General features: G+C 38.2%; 1 protein-coding gene across 2 annotated transcripts in view; it reads left to right on the top strand.

Annotated features, from left to right (window-relative positions):
* LOC101639733 (programmed cell death 6 interacting protein) overlaps positions 1 to 15,960 on the top strand; it is a 64,838-nt gene extending 48,878 nt beyond the window's left edge. For both annotated transcript variants that reach the window (XM_004704061.3, XM_004704062.2), the window contains exons 13-18: positions 966 to 1,214; positions 2,419 to 2,553; positions 3,379 to 3,473; positions 13,014 to 13,137; positions 14,042 to 14,238; positions 15,325 to 15,960. In XM_004704061.3, coding sequence (XP_004704118.1) covers positions 966 to 1,214; positions 2,419 to 2,553; positions 3,379 to 3,473; positions 13,014 to 13,137; positions 14,042 to 14,238; positions 15,325 to 15,499 — 975 coding nt within the window. In that variant the 3' untranslated portion in view covers positions 15,500 to 15,960. The remainder of the gene's footprint in view (positions 1 to 965; positions 1,215 to 2,418; positions 2,554 to 3,378; positions 3,474 to 13,013; positions 13,138 to 14,041; positions 14,239 to 15,324) is intronic.
* Positions 15,961 to 22,339: the final 6,379 nt, after the last annotated feature.

Genomic DNA, 22,339 nt, shown 5'->3' with positions numbered 1-22,339 from the left:
ACACACACGAGGGTGCATGGGTCATGGGCACCGGTCAAGCTCTCCACGGAGCTGCCTGGAGGACCTGGCCAGGGGACTGGATGACCTTAAAGCCTGGGCCTGCGCCCATCCTGGTGCTCTTCTCTACAGCAGTGGACTGGTACAGGGTGTGCCCTTTTGTGGTTGAAAAATAACATGGTTTTTTTCTTTTAAAAAAAAAAAAAAGGTCATGGCTTGATGGTAGTGCTGTGTTTTGTTTTTTTCTTTTATTGTGTAGAGGCCCATCTAGTACTCAATTTTATATTTTGTCTATTAGAGCATCTGACTGTAGATACTGAGATACTTGGTTAAATTTTTGCATACTGTTAGTTTTTTGTAATTTGATCATCAGTCGTAATACTTAGGACCATTCATTGTTTGTGGCTGTGTTCTTTTAACTGGGGCCTTAAGGTTAGACTTCATTTGACCTGCCTGTGGTTGTAGGTTAGGCTGAGTCTTCTCATAGGAGGGAACACCCTTTTTTGGTACAGTGGTGATGTCCCTTTGTACTCATAGCTTTGAATATGAGGTGTAGTACATAAATAACATATGTTTGACATCTTATATAAAATTACAACTCCACTCCTTAGTAGTTGTTTAGCCTGGGGCATGTTGCTTAACTTTTCAGAGATTCAGTTTCCCCATCTGTGGAATAGAGTTAATAATGTATATGCCCTATGCAGTGTTGTAAGGAGTATATGAACTGTATGTCACGTGCCCAGCACCTAATAAAATCCAATGAATAGCTGTGGTGGCTGTCTTGTTCCTGTTCTGTTGTTGCTGTTACTGCCCTTACCCAGGTTCACTAATGGCACAATGACGGTCTGTAAACGGATGGGCACTATGTGGCTCCCTGAGAACCAGTGCTCTGACCCTGGGTGCATCATGTCACTCTTGAAACTGGTGGTTATTTTTGCAGTTACATTATGGCTTTTTTAACTGTTTAGGTTGTAAATGTCTTAAAATCCTTACTGACAAATCTTGATGATGTGAAGAAGGAAAGAGAGGGCTTGGAGAATGACCTGAAAGCAGTGAATTTTGACATGACAAGCAAGTTCTTGACTGCTCTGGCTCAAGATGGTGTGATAAATGAAGAAGCTCTTTCTGTTACTGAACTGGATCGAATCTATGGAGGCCTTACAACTAAAGTCCAAGAATCTTTAAAGAAACAGGAGGGGCTTCTCAAAAATATTCAGGTGAGATTTTATTTGACAAGATTACAGAAAAAATCAACTTGGACTAGACATTTTTCTGTTTAGGAAAATGAAATGAGAGGATCATTAAGAGGACCACATATTGCATCTATATTTTCAAGACTTTGTGTGGCAGGATAGTTGTGGTTTTCTTAAAAATCATTTTGGGGGCTCGTACAACTCTTAACACAATCCATACATCAACTGAATCAGGCATGTTTGTACATATGTTGCCTGAATTCTCTTCTAGACATTTACTTTCTTCGTTTAAAAAAAAAAATCATTTTATTGGGGGCTCATACAGCTCTTATCACAATCCGTACATACATCCATTGTATAAAGCACATTTGTACATTCATTGCCCTCATCATTCTCAAAACATTTGCTCTCCACTTAAACCCTTGGCATCAGCTCCTCATTTTTCCCTTCCCTCCCCGCTCCCCTCTCCTTCATGAACCCTTGATAATTTATAAATTATTGTTTTGTCATATTGTACACTGTCCGACGTCTTCCTTCACCCACTTTTTTGTTGTCCACCCCCCAGGCAGGATAGTTTTAAAAATCTTCACAGGAAAGATACTTTTCTTTGGCTAAAATGTTGCAATGATTAATGATTTGTATATTTTTGGTTGCACAAGTTTTTTAAAGTTTTATTGTTTGGCTGTCTAAAGGAGAAATCAAAATTGGAATTTTTGATACCTTTAATTATGTGGTTAGCTCACGTAGGTTTTAATCCTTTTTTGAGTATCACAACTAAATATGCTGAGGTGTTAGTGATTAGTATTTGTACTTAAAGTCAGAAGTAATTTGAACCTAATAAACTTAAAAAAATAATTTTGTCCTTTTAATAAATGTTCAGGATTCAATATCATTCCCATTTTTGATCTTTTCAGTCAATATAAATGTGACATCTATATAAAATAAAAAGTAATTATTCTAATTATAGTTTTTGTAAGTGTTAAGGTTTTATTAGTAGAAAGCTGTCATTACTGGTGGTTTTGACAATCGATAGATTTGCAGTATTTTTATTTTAAGGACAGAAGGATTTCAAGTTACTGCTTTCCTGAAAGAAATGCTGTATTAGGTGTTTTTAGTGAGTCCTGCATATAATAATATATGACTCTCATAGTTGGAAAAAATTTTTCTAATGCTATGTACTGTATTAGTTTTACAAATTAATATAAACACCAATCTTTCTTTTAATAAGGTCTCACACCAGGAATTTTCAAAAATGAAACAATCCAACAATGAAGCTAATTTAAGAGAAGAAGTTCTGAAGAATTTAGCAACTGCTTATGACAACTTTGTTGAACTTGTAGCTAATTTAAAGGAAGGCACAAAGGTACGAAGTGCGTAAAGGAAACAATGACTAGCTGTTGGCAGATGTGAGACTGAGTTTGAACAAGCGAATTGATGTTTCCAGTCTGTTTGTTAGCTTTAATCCCTTTTGTGAGGGAGAGAGGATCACTTTTCATTAAGGTGGTAATATTTCATGTGAATTTTTGAACACTTTTACGAGGCTGAAAAGGGATAGCAGGAATTGGTAGAGTTGTCAAAAGCCAATAGGAGTTCTTTGGGGATTAGGAAGCTGATCAGTTTGCACTGTGAAGGAATGGAAAGAGTCGAAGGGGCTGCTTCAGGGAAGGAAGTAAAGTATTTGCTTGACTTGTTCTTTAAGGAGGTTTAGGGAAATGCTTATGTTCATCACGATTCTGTTTTTGAGGAAACATGTGTTTTTTAGATGCATGATTTTGATACTTTGACTTCATATTGATAAGCCGAGCACACTCTCCAGGAAGACTTTGAAGTCTTAAGGGGGTTTGAAATGATTCCTGCCTTCTTAAAGTGCACATTTGTTCCTTCCCCTTAAATAGGCAAAATGTCTTCATTCGGTTACAATAGTGGACTTTTCTGTTGTCATTGGGAGCATGTTCATGATTATGAAACTTAACTTGTTGCTATTTAAATTTTGGTTAACACTTTTCTCTAAAATGATTTTATTCTTTTTATTTTTTCTAAGATCTTAAGTCATATATAATATTATGTTTTTAGGTTTAATGATTGACATGACTTTGTATCCCATATCCACTGTTGATAAATTATGTTTAGGTGTTCTTCCTGAGATTGAAAGCTACTAAAGTTACTGATCTTTGTTCCTTGCTTGTAGTTTTACAATGAGCTGACTGAAATCCTGGTCAGGTTCCAGAACAAATGCAGTGATATCGTGTTTGCACGGAAGACAGAAAGAGATGAACTCTTAAAGTAAGTTTCTACTTAAGACATTATGTTTTCAGAAAATCAGTTACGGATATTTTCCTGTGAACTTGGCAGCATGAAGCATTTAAGGTACTTCCATTTGACACGAGCATTTTACAGAGTTATGAACACGCAGCCACATGATCTGGGGATGAAAGACTGAGAAGGAGCAGAAGCTATCCTGAGGTCTCAGAAATAACAAAATGACTCAGGTGGCTTACCCCAGATTGCCAACAATTTACTTTGAAGTACAAAATGTAGATTCCATAAATACAGATGGAGGCACAGAACATGGAGAAGACAGGTGAATAGGTTACAAAATAGCAGCAAATTCTCCTCCCCTTTCCCCCCCTTTTAAAAACAGGAATTTAGTATCTCACAGATCGGAGGCTAGAGTACAGATGCAGGCTGTCAGCTCTCTGTCAGTTTTGTGGGCAGACCCTTGTTTTTCCTAAGTGTGGAAGACTCAGTGCAGAGGCCCTGAGTTCAAAGGACATGTTTTGCTTCTGGCAGTCCTTGCTTGGTCTTAGTCTCCCCTCTTTTCATATCTTGTAAAATAAAAGGTGCACAGAACCACCTTTTGAAAGAACCTTCTGATAAAAGCAGGGAGAGGAACGTGTGGCTCATTACTTGCAGAGAAATCAATAAGGGATTAGCCCAGCATTAGTATGACGATACAATATTTATAGAAGTGAGAAAAAGAAAATTTAATAAAACTGAACGAAGAACATTCATTACAATAACATCGCCACTTAAGAGATGAAATTTTGATCAACCATTTCACCATGAAATGAAAAGCCAGCACACACATGCAAGGAAGCGATCACCTCCCTCCTGGAAGACCGTAGGCAGAAGTGTCATCACTCAGGGACGAGATGCTGGCAAAACCACGTGGGGTGTCAGAGTTCAGAAAAGAACTAGAAGAGAAGTACAGAACCACCACAGGTAATAGATGAGACAGAAAAGAACACAAAGGGAGCCTAGACACTGATAAAAACATGGGCACACAGAGAACAGAAATAAAATAAACCAAAGGAAGGAAAGAAATCACAAGGCTTACAGAGAAGATAGGCACAAATATGCAAAATCAAAATCCCCTCGAAGGAAAAAATCCTTGAAACTGAACAAAACAAATGATTAGTGTTATTTGAGACACATTTCTCTACCATAAGGCAATTTTTGTTGAAGGGATATATCAGGTAGTAGGGAACACGACCAAGAACTATTAGCATTTAAGACATAAAAATTATTGCTCTTTAAAGATAGTGACAGATCAAGTTAATTTTTTGAATTGTGGGAAGATATTAGGATGGCAGCACTTCTTGCTAGAAGAGAGTGGCGTTATGTCAGATTTTAAGAAAAACAAATATGGGCCAAGTGTTTTACATGCATTCAAACTGTCCTTAAAATCTAAATGCCATATTTTATTAGTAACGGGCACAAAGAATTCAGGGAATAATATACTCATGAGCCCTCCGTGAGCCTTTCAGCCATCCAGACCTTTATTCCCTTCTCCATATTTAAGCAGTTTCTATAGAAGTTTTCAATGAACAACTACTTTTCACCCCTAAGAAAGTGCAGCCCTCAGACCAGCATCCCTCGTGAAACAGAATGCGGACTCTTCAATAAAGTCTTTGCCAACTACAGTCTCCAGGATGTTAACAAAAGAACCATGACTAAGGGAGGTTTATTCCACTTTCAGTAGTATATCTAAGGAGAAAAAATTTCTACATAGACAAGGAAAATACACTGGAGTAAGTAACAACTATGCTGGTACTCAGTAAGAATAGATGAGTATCAGACTTGGAACTATTTATAGGCTTCTTTCCTCTTGTTTTCTTTTTCTCATGTCTATCCATATAAGAGGATAATGAGTCCCAAGGAAAAAAATAAACGGGGCCGATGACTCTTGGGGGGAGGGTGACATGGGAGAGGAGGAGGTGGGAGAAAGGGAGGGGGGAGCCAACAAATCCAGGGACAAGGGAACAACAATAAGAGATCTAAATTGATGACGAGGAGGGCGTAGAATGCCTGATGGGGTTTGATCAAGTGCTGAGAGAGTTGAATAAAGGTCAAATATGATAGTGGGAGAGAAGGAAAGTAAAAAGAAATAGAGGAAAGAACTAGGAGGCAAAATACTTTTATAGAGGTATAAATGTAGGCATGCAAATATAGACATTAATTTATAACTAGGGATATAGGTCTATGTACATATATTTAAATGTTAAGTATTAAGGTAGCAGATGGACATTGGGTCTCTACTCAAGTACTCCCTCAACACAAGAGCACTTTGTTCTAATAATCTGGCATTCTGTGATGCTCACCTTCCCAACGTAATGGCTGAAGTCAGAGTGGTTGCATAAGCACATGTGGTGGACAAAGCTGTTAAGCAGCTGGCCATATAGCAGGGAAGCAAGAAAGCCCACATGGAAGAAGACACCAGTCTGTGTGATCACGAGATGCTAATGGGATCAGGTATCAGCCATCAGAAGACCCAGCACAAATAAATATATTGATACAAAGGATGGAGGTCGGAGTGGAGACCCATAGCCCACCTGTAGACAATTGGACATTCCCTCACAGAAGGGTCACAAGGAAGGAATGAGTCAGCCAGGGTGCATATAGCATCGACAGAACACACGACATTTTTCTATTTCTTTAATGCTTCCACCACTATCATGACCCCGGTTCTACCTTACAAATCTTGCTAGACTGGACCATGTACACTGGTACAGATAAGAGCTCTCGACACATGGAATCCAGGACAGATAAACCCCCTCAGGAACAGTAATGGGAGTAGGTGATAGATACCGTGAGGTAGTAAGGGGAAGGTAGGGGGAGAAATGGGGAACCAACTTTAATGATAGATGTATAACCCCACCCCCAGGGGGATGAACAACAAATGTGGGCAAAGGATGACAGTGGACCGGATAAGATATGGAAATAATAATTTATAATTTATCAAGGGTCCATGAGGGTGGGAGGGAAGGGGAAAAAGAGCTTATACCAAGGGCTCAGGCAGAAAGAAAATGTTTTGAAAATGATGTTGGTCTCCTTGAGAGTAAAGAAGTTGAAGATTACAAAAAGGCTATTGTCAGTCTCAAGAATGAAGGGGAAACGGAAAATGCCATTTCTCAGTACAAGGAATCAGTGAAGAGACTATTGAATTTGGCCTGAAGTTAAAAAAAAAACAACAGCATGGTTTATTAATATTATTTGTATATCAGTAACTAATTTGATAGAAAATAAAAATGTTTAAAAAATTATTTTTAAAAAGAAAAATGATGTTGGCAACATGTACAAATGTGTTTGATATAATTGTTAAAAGTTGTAAGAGCCCCCAATAAAATGATTTATTAATAATAATTAAAAAGTATATGAATACTTAACATTCAAAAGATATATATACACATAAGCGTATATATGTATCTGCCTGCCGCTATTTTGGTAAATAAAGCTTTACTGAAACACAGCCATGCTTATTTATGTCTGGTCTGTGGTGCTTTGGTGCAACAACAGTGACGTGAGTTGTTTTGACAGAGATCTATGTCCTCAGACCCAGAAATAAAACTTTTTACTTGGCCCTTTACAGGAAACAGTTTGCTAACTCCCAGTTTAAATAAGTTTCTTGTCCACATTGGACTGTTAATTCTCTATTTAAACCTTTATTATAAACCATACTTCTATCACTGTCATTAGAATATTATACTCAGGGCGCAGGAAGAAAATTTTGGATGTTATATTTTGATTTATTTAATACCTCAAAGATCTAGTTTGAAATTTAGGTTCACATGTATGTCTTTGTATTTAACATTAAAAAAATCAGTTCTAAAAGCCATCAGTTTGTTAAGTATTTACAGCTGAGAGATTTAAAGGGAAATGAATATTGGAAAATTACACTAAATGTTTAAAAAATTAGCTTATAAATAAATAAGGGTTTATTTTGTAAAATCATTTCTGTTAATACTCAGAATCATAAGTTTAAAAAAATCTGCTTTATATAAGAAAAGTGTACATACATATACATCTTCCCGACTTGCCACAAACTGAGCATAGGGATGTAGCTAGCACTTTAGGTCAGTACACGTACATGGCATTCCAAGTGTCTATAAATATTCCTCTCCTCCCCTAGGGCAACCACTGTCCTGACTTGTTAGGGCGTAGCTTAGTTTCTTATGTTTTGTACTTTATATAGAATGAATTACCTAGTATATACTTTTTTGCATAACATTCTCTTGTTCAGCGTAATATTTGTGATTTATCTTTTTAGTTTTATGTAGTAGGTCTTTTATATTTATCTGTATTACTGTTGTTGAGTATTTGAGTAGTTTCTACTTTGGGACTAGTGTAAATAGTGCTGGCATGATGTCCAAAATTAGCAATACAAAGGGAGACATTGGACAGTGTAAGATATGACAAAATAATAATTTATAAATTATCAAGGGTTCATGAAGGAGGGAGGAGCGGGGAGGGAGGGAGAAAAATGAGAAGCTGATGCCAGGGTCTTATGTGGAGAGCAAAGGTTTTGAGAATGATGAGGGTAACGAATGTACAAATGTGCTTTATACAATTGATGTATGTATGGATTGTGATAAGAGTTGTATGAGCCCCCAATAAAATGATTTTAAAAAATTAGCAATACAAACCAATACAAATACAATGTGAGCCACATATGAATTTAAAAATATTCAAATAGCAATATTAAAGCAGATGAAATTAATTTTAGTAAGTTAAATAGGTATATTTAAACTTTTTATTTTAAATTAGGTAAATATTTACAGCAGAGAAGATCATCAGTTTTACATTCACCGATTCATACATGTTCTGTTTGATGTCATTCATTGCCATCTCCTCAGTTTAACATCACCCATTCCACCTCCTCCCTATATTTCCTGTCTCTATTCCTTCTCATACTAAATGTTGCTCTTGGGTAAATGCTGCCCCTTTGATTCCCAAATGGCCTATTATCCTAAGGTGTGCACATACTCATAGTCTTGCTATGCAGATCCTTAAGAACCTGTCTATTGTTTAGTTGAAAATTGAGCCAAGGGAGAGTTTAGTACTGGGGCCTGAAGAATGACCAAGGGCCATAGTCTTTGGGGTATCACTACTCTATCTGACCAGCAAGCCTGCTGTCCTTCATGATTTTGAATTCAAACCCCCCGCCCTCCGCATTTTCTTCTCATGCTATCCAGAACCTTTTAATGTTGGTAGTGGTAGGTGGGCACTATCTAGTTCTTCTGGTTTCACTGTTGTGGAGACTGAAGTGTGCATGGTCTGCCATCTATTAGACTAATTATTTTCATGAGTCTTCGATTTTTATCACTACTCTTTGTGCCAGCTAGGGAGAGACCAGCAGTAGCACTTAGACCAATAGTAGAACCGTGGTTGCTCATGAGTGTTTAGGACCCCAGGAGCTATTCACCAAAGTTGAAGGTAGACTTTGAGGGCTATGTTATGCTTGTCCTTGGTGTCCCCTAAGGCTGTGCTCTTGAGCCTCCAGGCCCTGTGATATATTCTCCCAAGATACCTCATTATGTCTAAGAAATTTTCACAACTTTGATCCTTATGGAGATAGTTGCGGCAAAGGTAAATATCTATGTACAAATATCTTCTGTCAAATGTGTGTAGTCTTCCGCCCACTCTGTCACATGTTTATCCACACATCTATTCATTATTGCAGGACTGGTTAAATAAGAGACTTCTATAACTCGGTTGTCTTTAACTCTTCCTCTACTCTCAGTACTCTCCTTTACCTCCATTGTTGCCAGTCTCCCTCTTAATGTATAATGCCCTATTCTTTATGTGAGTTCTTCATATCTATTTGGCTTCCTCTCCATTGGGAATTTTACAACTCTTTATTCTTTTTACCCCAATTGTCTTCCTTATAAAGTGAAATCTCTGGTTTCCTATTTTCAGTCTTAGGGGTTTGTCTTACTTGAATACTTGTCTATCTGGATTGACGTCTTGGTATCGCCATCATGTACGCTAATCTCAGGTGTCGTTGGTTCTTTGAAGAACATGATTACCCTAGTAAGATTGGTCTATTTTTATAAATTTCTTTAGTTTCTATTTATCTGAAAATGTTTATCTACAAACATGCCATGGTATTTGAGGGACAATTTTACAGTTTATGACTCTTCATTTGCTTTCCCCCCTTCTCAGAGTTTTATATGTGTCATCGCATTACTTGTTTGCTTGTGTGGTTTCTGTTTAGAAATTAGAGTTCAGCTTTACTGGTTCTTTTTTGTAGGTAACCTTTTTGTGTTTTGAATTCTAAGCCGTTCTCAGAACTCTTCCCTGGTCCTTGGTTTTGGAAGGTTTGGTTAATATATATCTTGGTGATTTTCTTTTTTTTCAGACTTGAGTTTTTTTATTTTATGTACAAATAGTTGGCATTGTTTCTTCTTTTGGGTAGCGGTCTTGGATTGTCCATCCAAAGATAACTTAGTCCAGCTTGATGAAGCCGCTATCCTTCGCGTACTGACGGCACATATCGAGGCCGTATTTCCAGATCGACTGTGCCGGTTTGAACACACGCGGCAGGAACCGGAGCCCTGGCCGGATGGATTTCCGCGGCTGGCTCCAGTAGAGCTGCTGGTGACCCACCTTGTTTCCAGGCTCTCTCCAAGGCAAAAGGGCATCTTGCTGATTTTCTGTTGGGATCTGCCCTGTTTGGAATATAGCTTTTTAATGTGCCTACTGTCTTGTTTCTCATGATGGTTCTGGGAAGTTTTCTTCCAACAAGTTTTTGACAGTTTTCTCTGTGCTTTTTTGGGGGTCACTCCTGTTTGAGTATACTCCTGTTTGAGTATATTACACATAAATTAATCCTCTTGATAATGTCTAACATAATTTTTAGGGGCCCCCCAATTTTTTATTTTTTTTTAATGGCTATTTCTATAGCAGATTAGCCATTGGGAGATTTGTCTCCAAGCTCGCTATTTCAGCTTTCCATCGATTCATTTGCACTTCTTTGCCTTTTCAGTGTATCATCTATTTCTGAAATCTTAGTATTAATTTTCTGGATTTCTATATTCTGTTTTGTAGGCTTTAAATTTGTTTACTTATTTTACCAAATTTTTCTTGAAATGTGTTCCTGAATTTGTCGACAGTATTTTTCTTGTAGTTTGCTTGCTTTTGTGGATCTTCCTTTTCATTCATTCTTTCATTCATTTGGATACCTTAGTAGGTAGATGAAATGCCATTTCTTCCAGAGGAAGGCTTTTTGACACTTTGTTTTGGTCACTTGTGTGACACTTTATCTTGTTAGTTTATGTGAACTAAAATGTTGTAGTTTCTGAGATATTGTTACTGTATTTAATTTATGACTGTTCCTTAGTATGGCCTTAGGCACTTAGCGTGTGTTTCCTGGAGTATGATAGTGCTGTGTTCGTGTGGCATAGTGGAGGGTAGGTTGGCTTGTGTTATCTGGGGTCTATAAAGTCCTAGTTTTTAGTTTCTGTTTTCAACTGAAGTTTTTCTAGGTTTTATTTGTTATTATTTTGGCATGTTTTTCTCCATATGAAAAATAGGATGAGTAAACCTATAGCGATAGCTTAATAGTTTGCTGGGGTTCTTGGGGGCAAGGTGGGTAGAAATGGGGAGCTGATAGTGAGTACAAAGAAGGAAATGCTCTAAAAGTGATTGTAGTGATGATAGCACAATCTTATGAATATATTTTAAACTACTGAACTGTATGATATGTGAATTATGTCAATAAAATTTCTTAAAAAAGAAAAAATTATAAAGGAAAAGGCCAAGTGAGGGAAAACAGGCAAACAAGAGCCAGAAAAAAAGTATTTAATAATGAACAACAACAACAAAAACCAGAAAGGAAAATAAAAAGGAAGAAGAAAAAAGGGAAAAAAAGAAAACTAGAGATATGGGGAAGAAACAAGAAAAGAATGGCAAAGGGAAAAAATACTAAGAAAAAAAAGGAAAGAAAAAAGGAGAAACAAAGTATGTCTGCCGGGCCCTCTAGGGTCACTGTGAGTCAGAATTCACCAGGTGGTACATAGCAGCCCCTTAAAAAAATAAAATTATTATTTTTTATTTTTTCAATTTTAATTCAATCTTTTTATTTTTTATTTAAAGATCACTTTATTGGGGGCTCTTACAGCTCTTATAACAATCATATCAATTGTATGGAGCATATTTGAATATATGTTGCCGTCAATATTTTATTTTTTTAGTACTTTTATTGGGGGCTCTGACATCTCTTATCACAATCCATACATTCCTCCAATGTGAAGCATATTTGCACGTATGCCGCCATCATCATTTCCAAAGCATTTGCTTCCCCCTTGAGCCCCTGATATCAGCTCCCCTTTCCTTCCCCCTCCCTCCCCCACCTGCCCTCCCTCATGAACCCTTGATAAGTTATAATTATTTTTTCCTTATCTTACATCGTCCTCCGTTGCCCCTCACCCACTTTTCCATTATTCGTCCCCCTGGGAGGAGGTTCTAGGTTGATTGTTATGATTGATTCCCCCTTTCTCCCCCACCCTCCTTTAATCCTCCTGGAATCTCTACCCTCCTTGTTGGCCCTGAGGGTTTTATTGATCCTGGATTCCCCATGGCTCTTATCTGTAGCAGGGTGCATGCTCTGGTCTAATCCGATTTGTAAGGTAGAATTGAGGTCATGATAGTGGGGGGAAGGAAGCCCAAAGGGCTAGAGGATGGTTGTGTGTTTCATCGGGGCTGTACTAGCAGCCACTTTTTCACATAGATTATCTTGGTGCCACATTTCTTTTGAGTAGCTTAATAAATTTTTATCTGGATATTTTAATAATGGTTCGATTAGGTTAGCTTTCTTATTTGATGCTTTGCTTTAAATAACATGAAGCACTTTGTCATATAAGGATTAAAATATTAGCCAAGTAACTGAGTAATTGTACTGATAACTTTTGGATAGGCTATTATTTTTTGTTTTTAATTGAGAGAGATCCCTCTTACTAGAGAGTAGGCAGAGGACAGTGAGACAGTGCCAACTTTCTTTTAGAAAACAGCATCACGCCTCAATTCTTGTTAAAAAAAAATGTTTAAGTTGGATATAATCAAGCCTTTAAAAACTTCAGTTCACAGTTTGACTTATTTCTTATTCTAGCTGTAACTGTGGCCTTTCAAAAAGTTTACTTTTTTCAATCTCTTACAGAAATAAAATAAATTATTATAGCAGGCAGGAAGAAAATATAAAGTAGTTCAGAATAGAAATGTAGTATGTTTAAAAATAATACTAGTATGAAGAAAGTGATACTATTTTCTTTGTCTCATATATGAAGAATAAAATGGTAAAAAGACGTATGGAAACAGCCCCCTGCTGAGGAGTGAGTTCGATCTCATAGTGACCTGTAGGACAGAGTAGAACCGCTGCCCGGGGGCTCCCAGGCTGTGATCTTTGTGGGAGCAGATTGCCAGATCTTTCCTTCCATCAACTTCTGAAGTAGCTGTTGAGTGCAGTCAATGCACCATGAAGGCTTCTTGTGGTATTATATGTCCTGGTGTTTTCATTGTGTTAATGTCAGATGTTTCTGTCTTTATAAGGGACTTGCAACAAAGTATTGCCAGAGAACCTAGTGCTCCTGCAATTCCTACACCTGCATATCAGTCCTCGCCTGCAGGAGGACATGCACCAACTCCTCCGACGCCAGCACCAAGGACCATGCCGGTTAGTAAGCAAGTGCATTTTGTAAAATAGGGAGTTTTACATTCGTGACAACATGCTTTCTGGTAGGGTAAAGCAGACTCCTCCAATGGAGCCATCTTGTGGTTACTATGGTTATCAAGTGAGTGACTGTTGGTCCCATCCCTAATAAGAACTCTCCCTGATGTTTTGTACCATGAAGAAGTAACAGTATCGCTCGTAACTTCTTGTTAAAAAATGTTTAAACTTTGAGTATACTTAAGCCATCATAACTCTCACTTTACACCAAAAACAGTAACAAGACAAGTCAAACAGCACCATGGGGAAGTAACTGGGCACATCTGTCAGACACCTGAAACTTGTATATGGGGTGGTTACTAGGTGATATTGGGGAGTAGTGTTACTTTCTTAGGCTGAAAATGGAATTGTGATTAGGTAGGTCTTGTGTGTTGTTCTTTAGGGCTATTTTTAGAAGTTTAGCGTATTTTTAATAGTTCTGAAAATATATAGGTAGATAATAATATGGCTATAATTAGGTAAGCAAATATGGTAAATGTTAATAAATTTAATAGGTAGATTAGTAATTATTATATTCTTTTAAGGTTTTAGTACTTGGGAATTTTCTTTAAAAAGTTTTGTTGTGAGGAGAGAGTGCAACTGGGTGGTGGCAGTAATGAGCAGTAAAGGGTTAAGTATTAGGATCAGGAAAAGAACAGTGGCTGTAGATAATCTGCAGGTTGGGGAATTAGTTCTCAACTATGGTAAATTTGACTCAAGAGTAAGTCAACATCTAAGAATCTGAGAATTAGAAATATATTTGGTTGTATTCCAGATGTCCTCGTTTATTTTAATAATTAGCAATTTGAAAGAAACATGATACATTTTGCAACAAATGTTAACTTTTCTTAAATGTTGACTTTTCCTACAGCCTGCCAAGCCCCAGCCCCCGGCCCGACCTCCACCTCCAGTGCTTCCGGCCAGTCGAGCTCCAGCTCCAGTTCCAGCTCCAGCTCCAGCTCCAGTGGCTACTGGGCCCACAGTAGCAGCTCCAACACAGACCCCTGGGTCAGCTCCCCCTCCACAGGCCCAGGGACCCCCCTACCCAACCTACCCTGGATATCCCGGGTAAGGCTTGAAATGTGTGATTCAGCAACTTGACTGATGTTGTGTCTTCCCCTGGTTAACCTTGAAAACAGGATTGTTCCTTCCAGAAAGGAGGAGTCACAGATATGACCATACTGCATTGTTTGCTTTTCCCAGGCTTCAAAATGTTTGTTTATTCATTTAAAAAATTTGTGCTAAAAAAAAAAAAAAAAAAATTTGTGCTATGTAGGCATAATGTACTTCTTTCTTCAGCCCTCTTACTAGGTGGTTAGGTGAAACTGAAATTGTGATTAGGTAGGTCTTGTGTGCTGTTCTTTAGGGCTATTTTTCATATTTCTTAATAGTTCTGAAAATATATAGATAGATAAAAATATGGCTATAATTAAGTGGCTTTTCTATACTTGGAAATCTTGGCATTTTGATAAATTGATAAATAATAACAAATTTATCTAAATATGGAAATATGCTTTGTCAAATGCCAGGCTCCTATTTTTTTTTGTTGGGAGGATGCTGAGGAAGACATTTTACTACCTATTAAGCTCAAAAAAAAAAAAAAGATAAGCTCAAACATTCTGTGTTTCCAACAGTAGAACATTATAAACATTAAATTTATGTATATTCGAGGGAACATTGCATCTTGTAGGCCAGGGAATATATTTAGATGATTAGTTTTACCACTTTTAAATGAAGGATATCCATTTTTATTTCATGCAAAATATATGAAAGAACTTCAAAACGCTTGTGGAAAAATGGAATAGAAAGATAACAAAACTTTTTCATAAACTTTTGAACCCTCAGAGGATAGAAAGATATATGTATATGTATTTGCTATTAATAGTTAAGTCTTATTTTCTTGAAAAATATTCTTTTCCTGGGTAGTGTTACATCTTTGATATACTTTTATTTCAATTAATATAAGCATAGGATTGCTTGTCCTTAACAGTTATTTTGAAAGTGCTATTTTTTCTGTCTGTATTATTCTCTTATAGACTATAAGATAGAGAAAAATGGCTTTCTTAAAAAAAATTGATTTTAGAACAATAAGAATGCTTAATCTTGTAACTCAATTTACAATGTTTTTTTGTTGTGTTCTCTCCTCCCCTTCAGGTATTGCCAAATGCCCATGCCCATGGGCTATAATCCTTACGCATACGGCCAGTATAATATGCCATATCCACCAGTGTATCACCAGAGCCCAGGACAGGCTCCATACCCGGGACCCCAGCAGCCTTCATACCCCTTCCCCCAGCCCCCACAGCAGTCTTACTATCCACAGCAGTAATAGATCTGCTCAGAAGCTCAGCTGGTTCAGTTCAAAGAGAGAGAAACACCAAAAACTGCAATAAGTATACTAAACTCTGCACTCTGGTTAACATAATGTAATCTGCTGTACTGAATGCAGTGCCCCAGTTCCACATTTGATTGCACTTGTGAGATTGCTGCTGTTGCAGTATAAACAATAGGTAAAATAGGATTTGAAATAAATTACATTACCGTTTATAAAGAGTTGAAAATGAGAAATTAAACCCACAATCGAAATGTTTGAAACTTTTACTTTCTACGTAAGACTTGGTTGGGACATCAGATAACTTACATTGATGCTTTAAGTGCTGATATTCAGGAAAACTGAAAAAATTCTTTTTCCTGTTTTGGTTAATTGATTTGGTTTGATTTTCATTATGCTATTTTGAGTAATCAAGGCATTGTAAATCTTATAATTTAAAAATAAATTACTTAAGAACAGTGTCATTGTTATGTTTTGTCATTATTCTCATTGCTGTCTAATGTCTTTCTGCTATTAGTTTCTCATTTTGTATGTACATAAGTTAAACGGATACTGTGCTTAAGTGCATGAGTAGTGAAAATTGATAGTCAGGCTCAAGGAAAACCAAAAGAATAGTACCATAATGTATCTTTCAGATGCCGATTAGTGAATTTTTGACATTTCTTTTAAAAAGTCTCATACTGTGGAAAGAAACACAATAATCGCTACCAAAGATTTCTCAAATAAATATACAAATATGTATATTTAATGTTTCACTGCTAGCTTCTCCAATAAATTAATACAAATTCTGGTAATTCTTTTTACTTTTCATATTTTTCTTTTAATTTGGTTAAAATAAGTACATGTCATTAATAATTCTGTTGAATGTAATGGAATTGTTTGAAGAAAATTTAGCTGTACTCTTTTCTTCTTCCACCTAACTGTCTTAACTTACTAACATTTAATGCACAGTATATATGAATAGAACGAACCCCCTTTCTTCTTTATGCTACGAAAGGATTGGACTGCTTTATAATTCAGGGAGCACATAAGACAATTGTTGGGGAACATATGCCGATCCCTGGAATAGGCTGTGAATTTAACAATAATCGCTGCTGTTAGAGCATCTAATCACTCTATAAACCTCAATAAAAATACTGAAGACTTGCATCATGGGATGAGAAAACGAGAAAGGAGTGAGTTGTCTCTTAACATCACAGTGGGATCTGTTCTGTGTGAGCTTCATTTGTGAACACATTAGACATACGAGCAGATTGTCAATGAATCTGTTTGTTTTTTGAGTTTCAATGTTGACCTGTTTTTTTTCCGTTATTGTTGAGTTTAAACGATACTATTGCTTGGCTCTGTTTACTTTGACAATTTGGATTTATATTTTAATTGTTAGACTGAAGGTCTGATTGTAAAAGGGAGTGATTTGGTTTAAAAATGTGTGTACTTTGAAAAATCATATATTATTGTATGTAGAAAACTGGAAGGCATGTTACTTCACTATAAATGATCTTGGATTATGTGGGATATTAAAATTCATTTAAAATCTGATAGTTAAATCTTGGCAAAAACATTTTTCTGCATTTTGCCAAGTTTTAATAACCTGGACTCATCAAAGTGTAACATGGGCTTGTTTGACTATTGTATAAATGGCACTTACGCTCTACATTCATATTTTTCATATCATATACTAACATGAGACAATAAGAGGGACATTGCAAATTGCTAGTTTATAATTTTGAATAATGCAGAAAAATGCCCCCTCCCCCCCAAAACAAATAAACAAACTGGCCTGAATATTCTCTTGGGGAAAGAGGGCACTAAAGAAAAGGTGTTAAGTGCATCAGAGGACCGAAGAAATTCCAAGGCCATTGAGCCCGCACTTCCCCTGCTAAAGTAGGCCTGCTCCCAGAGGGCCACAGGGACGTTGCTCAGAAGCGTCAGGGATGGAGGCTCCTCAGCCTCTTTCTGCATGCCAGACTCCGCAGCTCTGTTAGCCACGGTTTTTTATGCAGCAGTTTGAGCCATTCCCTCTTGCCATTTTGCTCACTCTTTAGATAGCAGAGGACACTTGTTTTGGCCACTCTATTTTAGGTACAAATGACCATGTTTCTGTCGCTATTCATTACTGGACCTATATAGGCATATCTAGTTCCAGTAAGATGGTTCATGGAAAGAAACCTTCCTAGGCCAATTTTGCATTCTTGTTAAGAATCCCTGGTGGCACAGTGGTTCGGTTCTCTGCTACTAATGGCAAGGCTAGCAGTTTGAGATTGAACTCACCAGTTGTCCCGTGGGAGAATGATGTGGCACTCGGCTTCCTTCACAGTTACAGCCTTGGAAACCCTATGGGGTGAGGCCGTTCTGCCCCGTAGGGTCGCTCGGAATTGGAGATGACTCCGTGTTTCTCTACAGGAGGAGAAAGCTTTCACTGCGAAGGTTGCTGAATTACTTTTTTCTTTATGCTCTTCATATAGCATAAATAACCCCCAAAAGTTATTATAGTCATTTGAGACTCAGGTATTGTGTACTTGCTTATTGTCAGGTGTTTTGGTTACCTTCCTAAAGAAAGGAGACATCCCCAGACCATTTATGCTTGGCTGTGGATTACTGTCTCAAGGAATGGAACTCTCTGTAGAGGACCTAGTCGGAAGTGGGAGGAAACCACCCCCCTTCTCTTCTTAGTCCCAGTTGGAAACAGAGACCTGACTTTTTGGTCTGATGTAAGAAATTGGTCTATAGAGAGCCACTCCCTTATATAGTATTCTCTGTTAAGAAAATGGTTTCTTGCTGCACACGAACCAACCTGTATCAATATCTTGCATCTGTATCCTCAGTGTTGCTGCAGTTATTTCCTCCACGAAACTAAGCAGTTACAGAAAAGAAGGGTGAATGTTCACAGAGCCATGTGTCCAGATGCCTCATCTCAGTCCAAACAGACGCTTTAAAAAGTTTCCCATTAGATAATGCTTTACGGTTTGTAAAAGTACGCTGTACACACTTCTAGTTTCATGAACAAAAAATACATTTTGTTAAGTACATTTCAGTTTGCTAATGGGGACTTTTTTTTTAAATGGTCAGTATATCTTGAATCTTGCTGTAACCCAGTGGCGTTTCATTTTTAAGACTTCTGCGCTTTTTCGTTGGTTCGCAGTACAGAACAGGATACAAAGTCGAATAAGCAATGTTCCATAGTGGTGTCATTGCTGGTTTCAAACAGATTTTAGAACTAAAGGTTGGTTATAAGATTTACTTGGAAGAGTAAAGAAGGAAAACTTTATATTTTTAAAGAAGAGAATATTCAGGCTTTATTTCTGGTATGAAGTTTATATTTTTAAAATAAATCCTATATTATCACGCCAGAGATTTTAGATTCTTTTTGGTTATAAACATTGCTGGTAGTTGGATTATATTTTTACTGTATTCATTTCTTTTAGGGGGAAAATTGTAAAGAAACAAAAAGGTTCCAGATGAATGTATACTAGAAATAAAAGTTGAAAGATTCTTACTTCCTTGGAGTATGAATTCTTATTTTTAGTGTTTCTCTTTTAGCTTTCTACATTTACATAATTTCTTTGACAAATGGCGTATTGGGAAATAAAATGCCCACTTTGACTAATTGCATGCAACTGCTCAAGGAAGACAAGTTGTTTAAATGTTTTCTTATAGCTGCCAGCACTACAATTTAACTATATGGGTAGACTGTGTTTTTCATTAGGATCTGCCCCAATCTTTACAGATGAATAACCATTTTTTCAAGTACCACTTTTAAAACTAAGTTTTGAAAATGATCAGCAAGATTATCATCTCAGTTCATCAGGAAAGCACGGGGGTTGGTGAGATGTGTTCATTTTTTTAAGCATTTGTATTTATTTCCATCCGACTTCTCCTGTGTCTCCCCACCCCCCCCACCCCCCCGTGTTTTAAGGGCAGATGTGATTGCTTTGTAGTGTGGCCCAGAATACTACAATTTTTGCCAGAAAATTGCATTGATTTTGTATGTGCATCAGATTTGTTGAAGGTGAACAGATCCTTGCTGGGAAAAGAATAAGTAGTCTGATATTCTTTCTATATACACTCTAGTTTTATAAGGTAAGTCAAAAACACTGCTTCAGAACTGTGCTGTTAGGGGCCATGGAGGCGGTTCTGCCCCACAGTGACCCTAAAGGGCACAACAGAATGAAACACTGCCCGGGCCTGCGTCATCCTCACAGTTGTTGCAGCCACCGAGTCAATCCATCCCTTTGACGGTCTTCCCCTCTTCCACTGCCCCCCTCTCCCCAACCAAACACGATGTCCTCCTCCAGAACTGTTCTTTCCCAACAACATGTCCAAAGTACACGAGCCTTACCTTCCTTACCTCTAAGCACGGACTGCCCTTTTGTTGTAGAATAAACACTTTTACTGTGCTAGGACGGGAAACTTTCCTTGCCTTTTCGAGCTTTGGTTTTCCTCCAAGAGAACTCCCCGCCTGGCCCTCTAGCCCTTCAGCACATAGCCATCTGCTTGGCCTGCCCTCGGAGCAGCATGTATGCCAAGTGTGCCCTCCCGGAACTGCTCCAGAAGACTGCTGCTTTTTGCATTCTTTTTCCTTTCGTTATATCGTTTTCTGAAAGGTCCTTGATTGCTTAAACAAACAACACTTTTCAGGAGTCAGTTTAACCTCTTTCTTACAGCCTAAGGGCAGTGTCTAGTGGGACTCGGACCACTGGTGGTCAGGTGGTCCGCCATGAGCACGGTGATGTTCTTCACCAGGGGCTTGGTCCATACCAGCTCAGTGATGCGTGCGTTGTAGACAACACGATGACTTGTTTCGCAAGTACAACACTCGAGTCCCAGGAGAAGTTCCCCACATCCAGCCGCAGGGCTCTGTTTTTGTTGCCTCTTCTCACAGGAACTGTGGATCCTCCACCGGGGGCAGCCGAGCATCCCAGTTCTTGTAGGGACCCTTTCTCTTGCGAAGCTTGTGCCAGTTGTCCCTGGAGATGCCCATTGCTTGGCGCTGGCTGGAAAGAGCTATCCTCCAAAGGCAAGATTGGCATGTCCTGCTGGCAGTCTGTGGTACTGTCAGTATTCTTTGCCAGCACCCCATTCAAATGCACTGATTCTTTGATTTTCCTTATTCAATGTCCAACTTTCACATGTGTATGAGGAGATTGAAAATACAATGGCTTGGGTCAGGTACACCTTAGTTCAAAGTAACTTCCCATCCTTTAAATTATAGAGAGGTCTTGTGTATCTGTTTTACCTAAAGTAACATATCGTTTGATCTCTTGACTGCTGCTTCTGTGAGCATTGATTGTGGACCCAAGCAAGACAAAATCCCTGACAACTTCAATCTTTTTTTCATTTATGGTGGTCCAGTTGTGAAGATTTTGGTGGTCTTTACACTGAGTTGTAATCCATTCTGAAGGCTGTAATTCATGATCATCAGCAAGTACCTTAAGTCATAACTTTCAGTAAGTAAGGTGGCTCCATCTGTATGTCACAGGTTGTTAATGCTGGATTTTTCCTATAATCCAGATTCTCTGAATATTTGCTCAGCATACAGATTGAATAAGTATGCTAAAGATTCAACCCCATAGACCTTTCCAGTATATCTTGTCTGTTCCCACAACTGCCTCTCTTCATCCTTGTACAAGTTCAGCATGAGCAAATGGAATTGTTTTGGTATTCCCATTCTTCTCAAGGCTATCCATAATCTGTTATGATCCACACAATCGCACGCCTTGGCACAAACAAGTGGACATTTTCTGATATTCTCCGCTTTCAGCCAAGGTCCAGCAATGACATCCCTTGTTCCACATGCTCTTCTGAATTCAGCCTGAATCTCTGGCTGAAGGCACTGCTGTCACTGTACCATCAACGTACCTGTCAAAGTACTCCAGCTTGTTGAATAATCACAATTTATTTGCATGTGATATCAATTGTATTCTGTGATAGGAGCATTCTGTTGGATCACCTTTCGAATGGGTACAAAATTGGATCTCTTCCGGTTGGCTAAGTAGCTGTCGTCCAAATTCCCTGGTATAGATGAGTAAATGCTTCCATTGTTTCATTACATTACAATTGGCATTCTGGCAATTCCTGGAGCTTTTTGTTTTTGCCCAATGCTTTCAGTGCCACCTGAACTTCTTCCTTCAGCACCACTGGCTCCTGTTTATGTGCTTACCCCTGAAATGGTGGCATGTCAACTCTTTTTGGTACAGCGACTCTCTATTCTTTCCATCATCTTTTGATGTTCCCCGCATCGTTCGATGTTTTCCCCATAGAATCTTTCAGTATTACAACTTGAGGCCTGACTTTTTCCTTGAGTTCTTTCAGTTTCAGATACAACAAACATGTTCTTACCTTGTGGTTTTCCAAGTAGGTCTTTGCACATTTCGTTAGAACATTTTACCTTGTCTTTTCGAGGAAACCTCCAGCTGCGTTGGTGCCCTGCCAGGGATGCTGTCCATCTCCAACTCCTCCCTGGAGAATCAGCTGGACAGAGTGGAGTTCTTTACAATGCTCTTTGATTCTGATGGGCGAGAGCAGGGCTGGAGGTTAGATGGGGCGAGGTTCCCAAAGAACTAATTATGGGACAGTGCTGGCTACCCTGGCTCACATGGATGGCAGGGGAAACAGTGCCTCAGTGCAGCCACCTTTTCCTCCGAGTGTGGTGGTCCGTTTTCTTAAAACGCCTTAACAAGCCTCTGTGATCATCTTGTCCTTTGAGAACCCTATCCCACTGACTCTTTGGAGCCACCAAAAGAATGGGCCTAACCTTCAGAGCTGACTTCTCTGCTTTGGACCAACTCTTGTTTTGGTTGGACCTCTTCTTTTTTAAAGGTACCCTAACAAGACCTA

This window comes from Echinops telfairi, unplaced genomic scaffold, assembly GCF_000313985.2.
Source record: "Echinops telfairi isolate 266 unplaced genomic scaffold, ASM31398v2 ScPeMD7_7420;HRSCAF=8458, whole genome shotgun sequence".
NCBI lineage: Eukaryota > Metazoa > Chordata > Mammalia > Afrosoricida > Tenrecidae > Echinops > Echinops telfairi.
The sequence above is the reverse complement of the archived record's forward strand: the minus strand, read 5'-3'. Positions and strand labels throughout refer to the sequence as shown.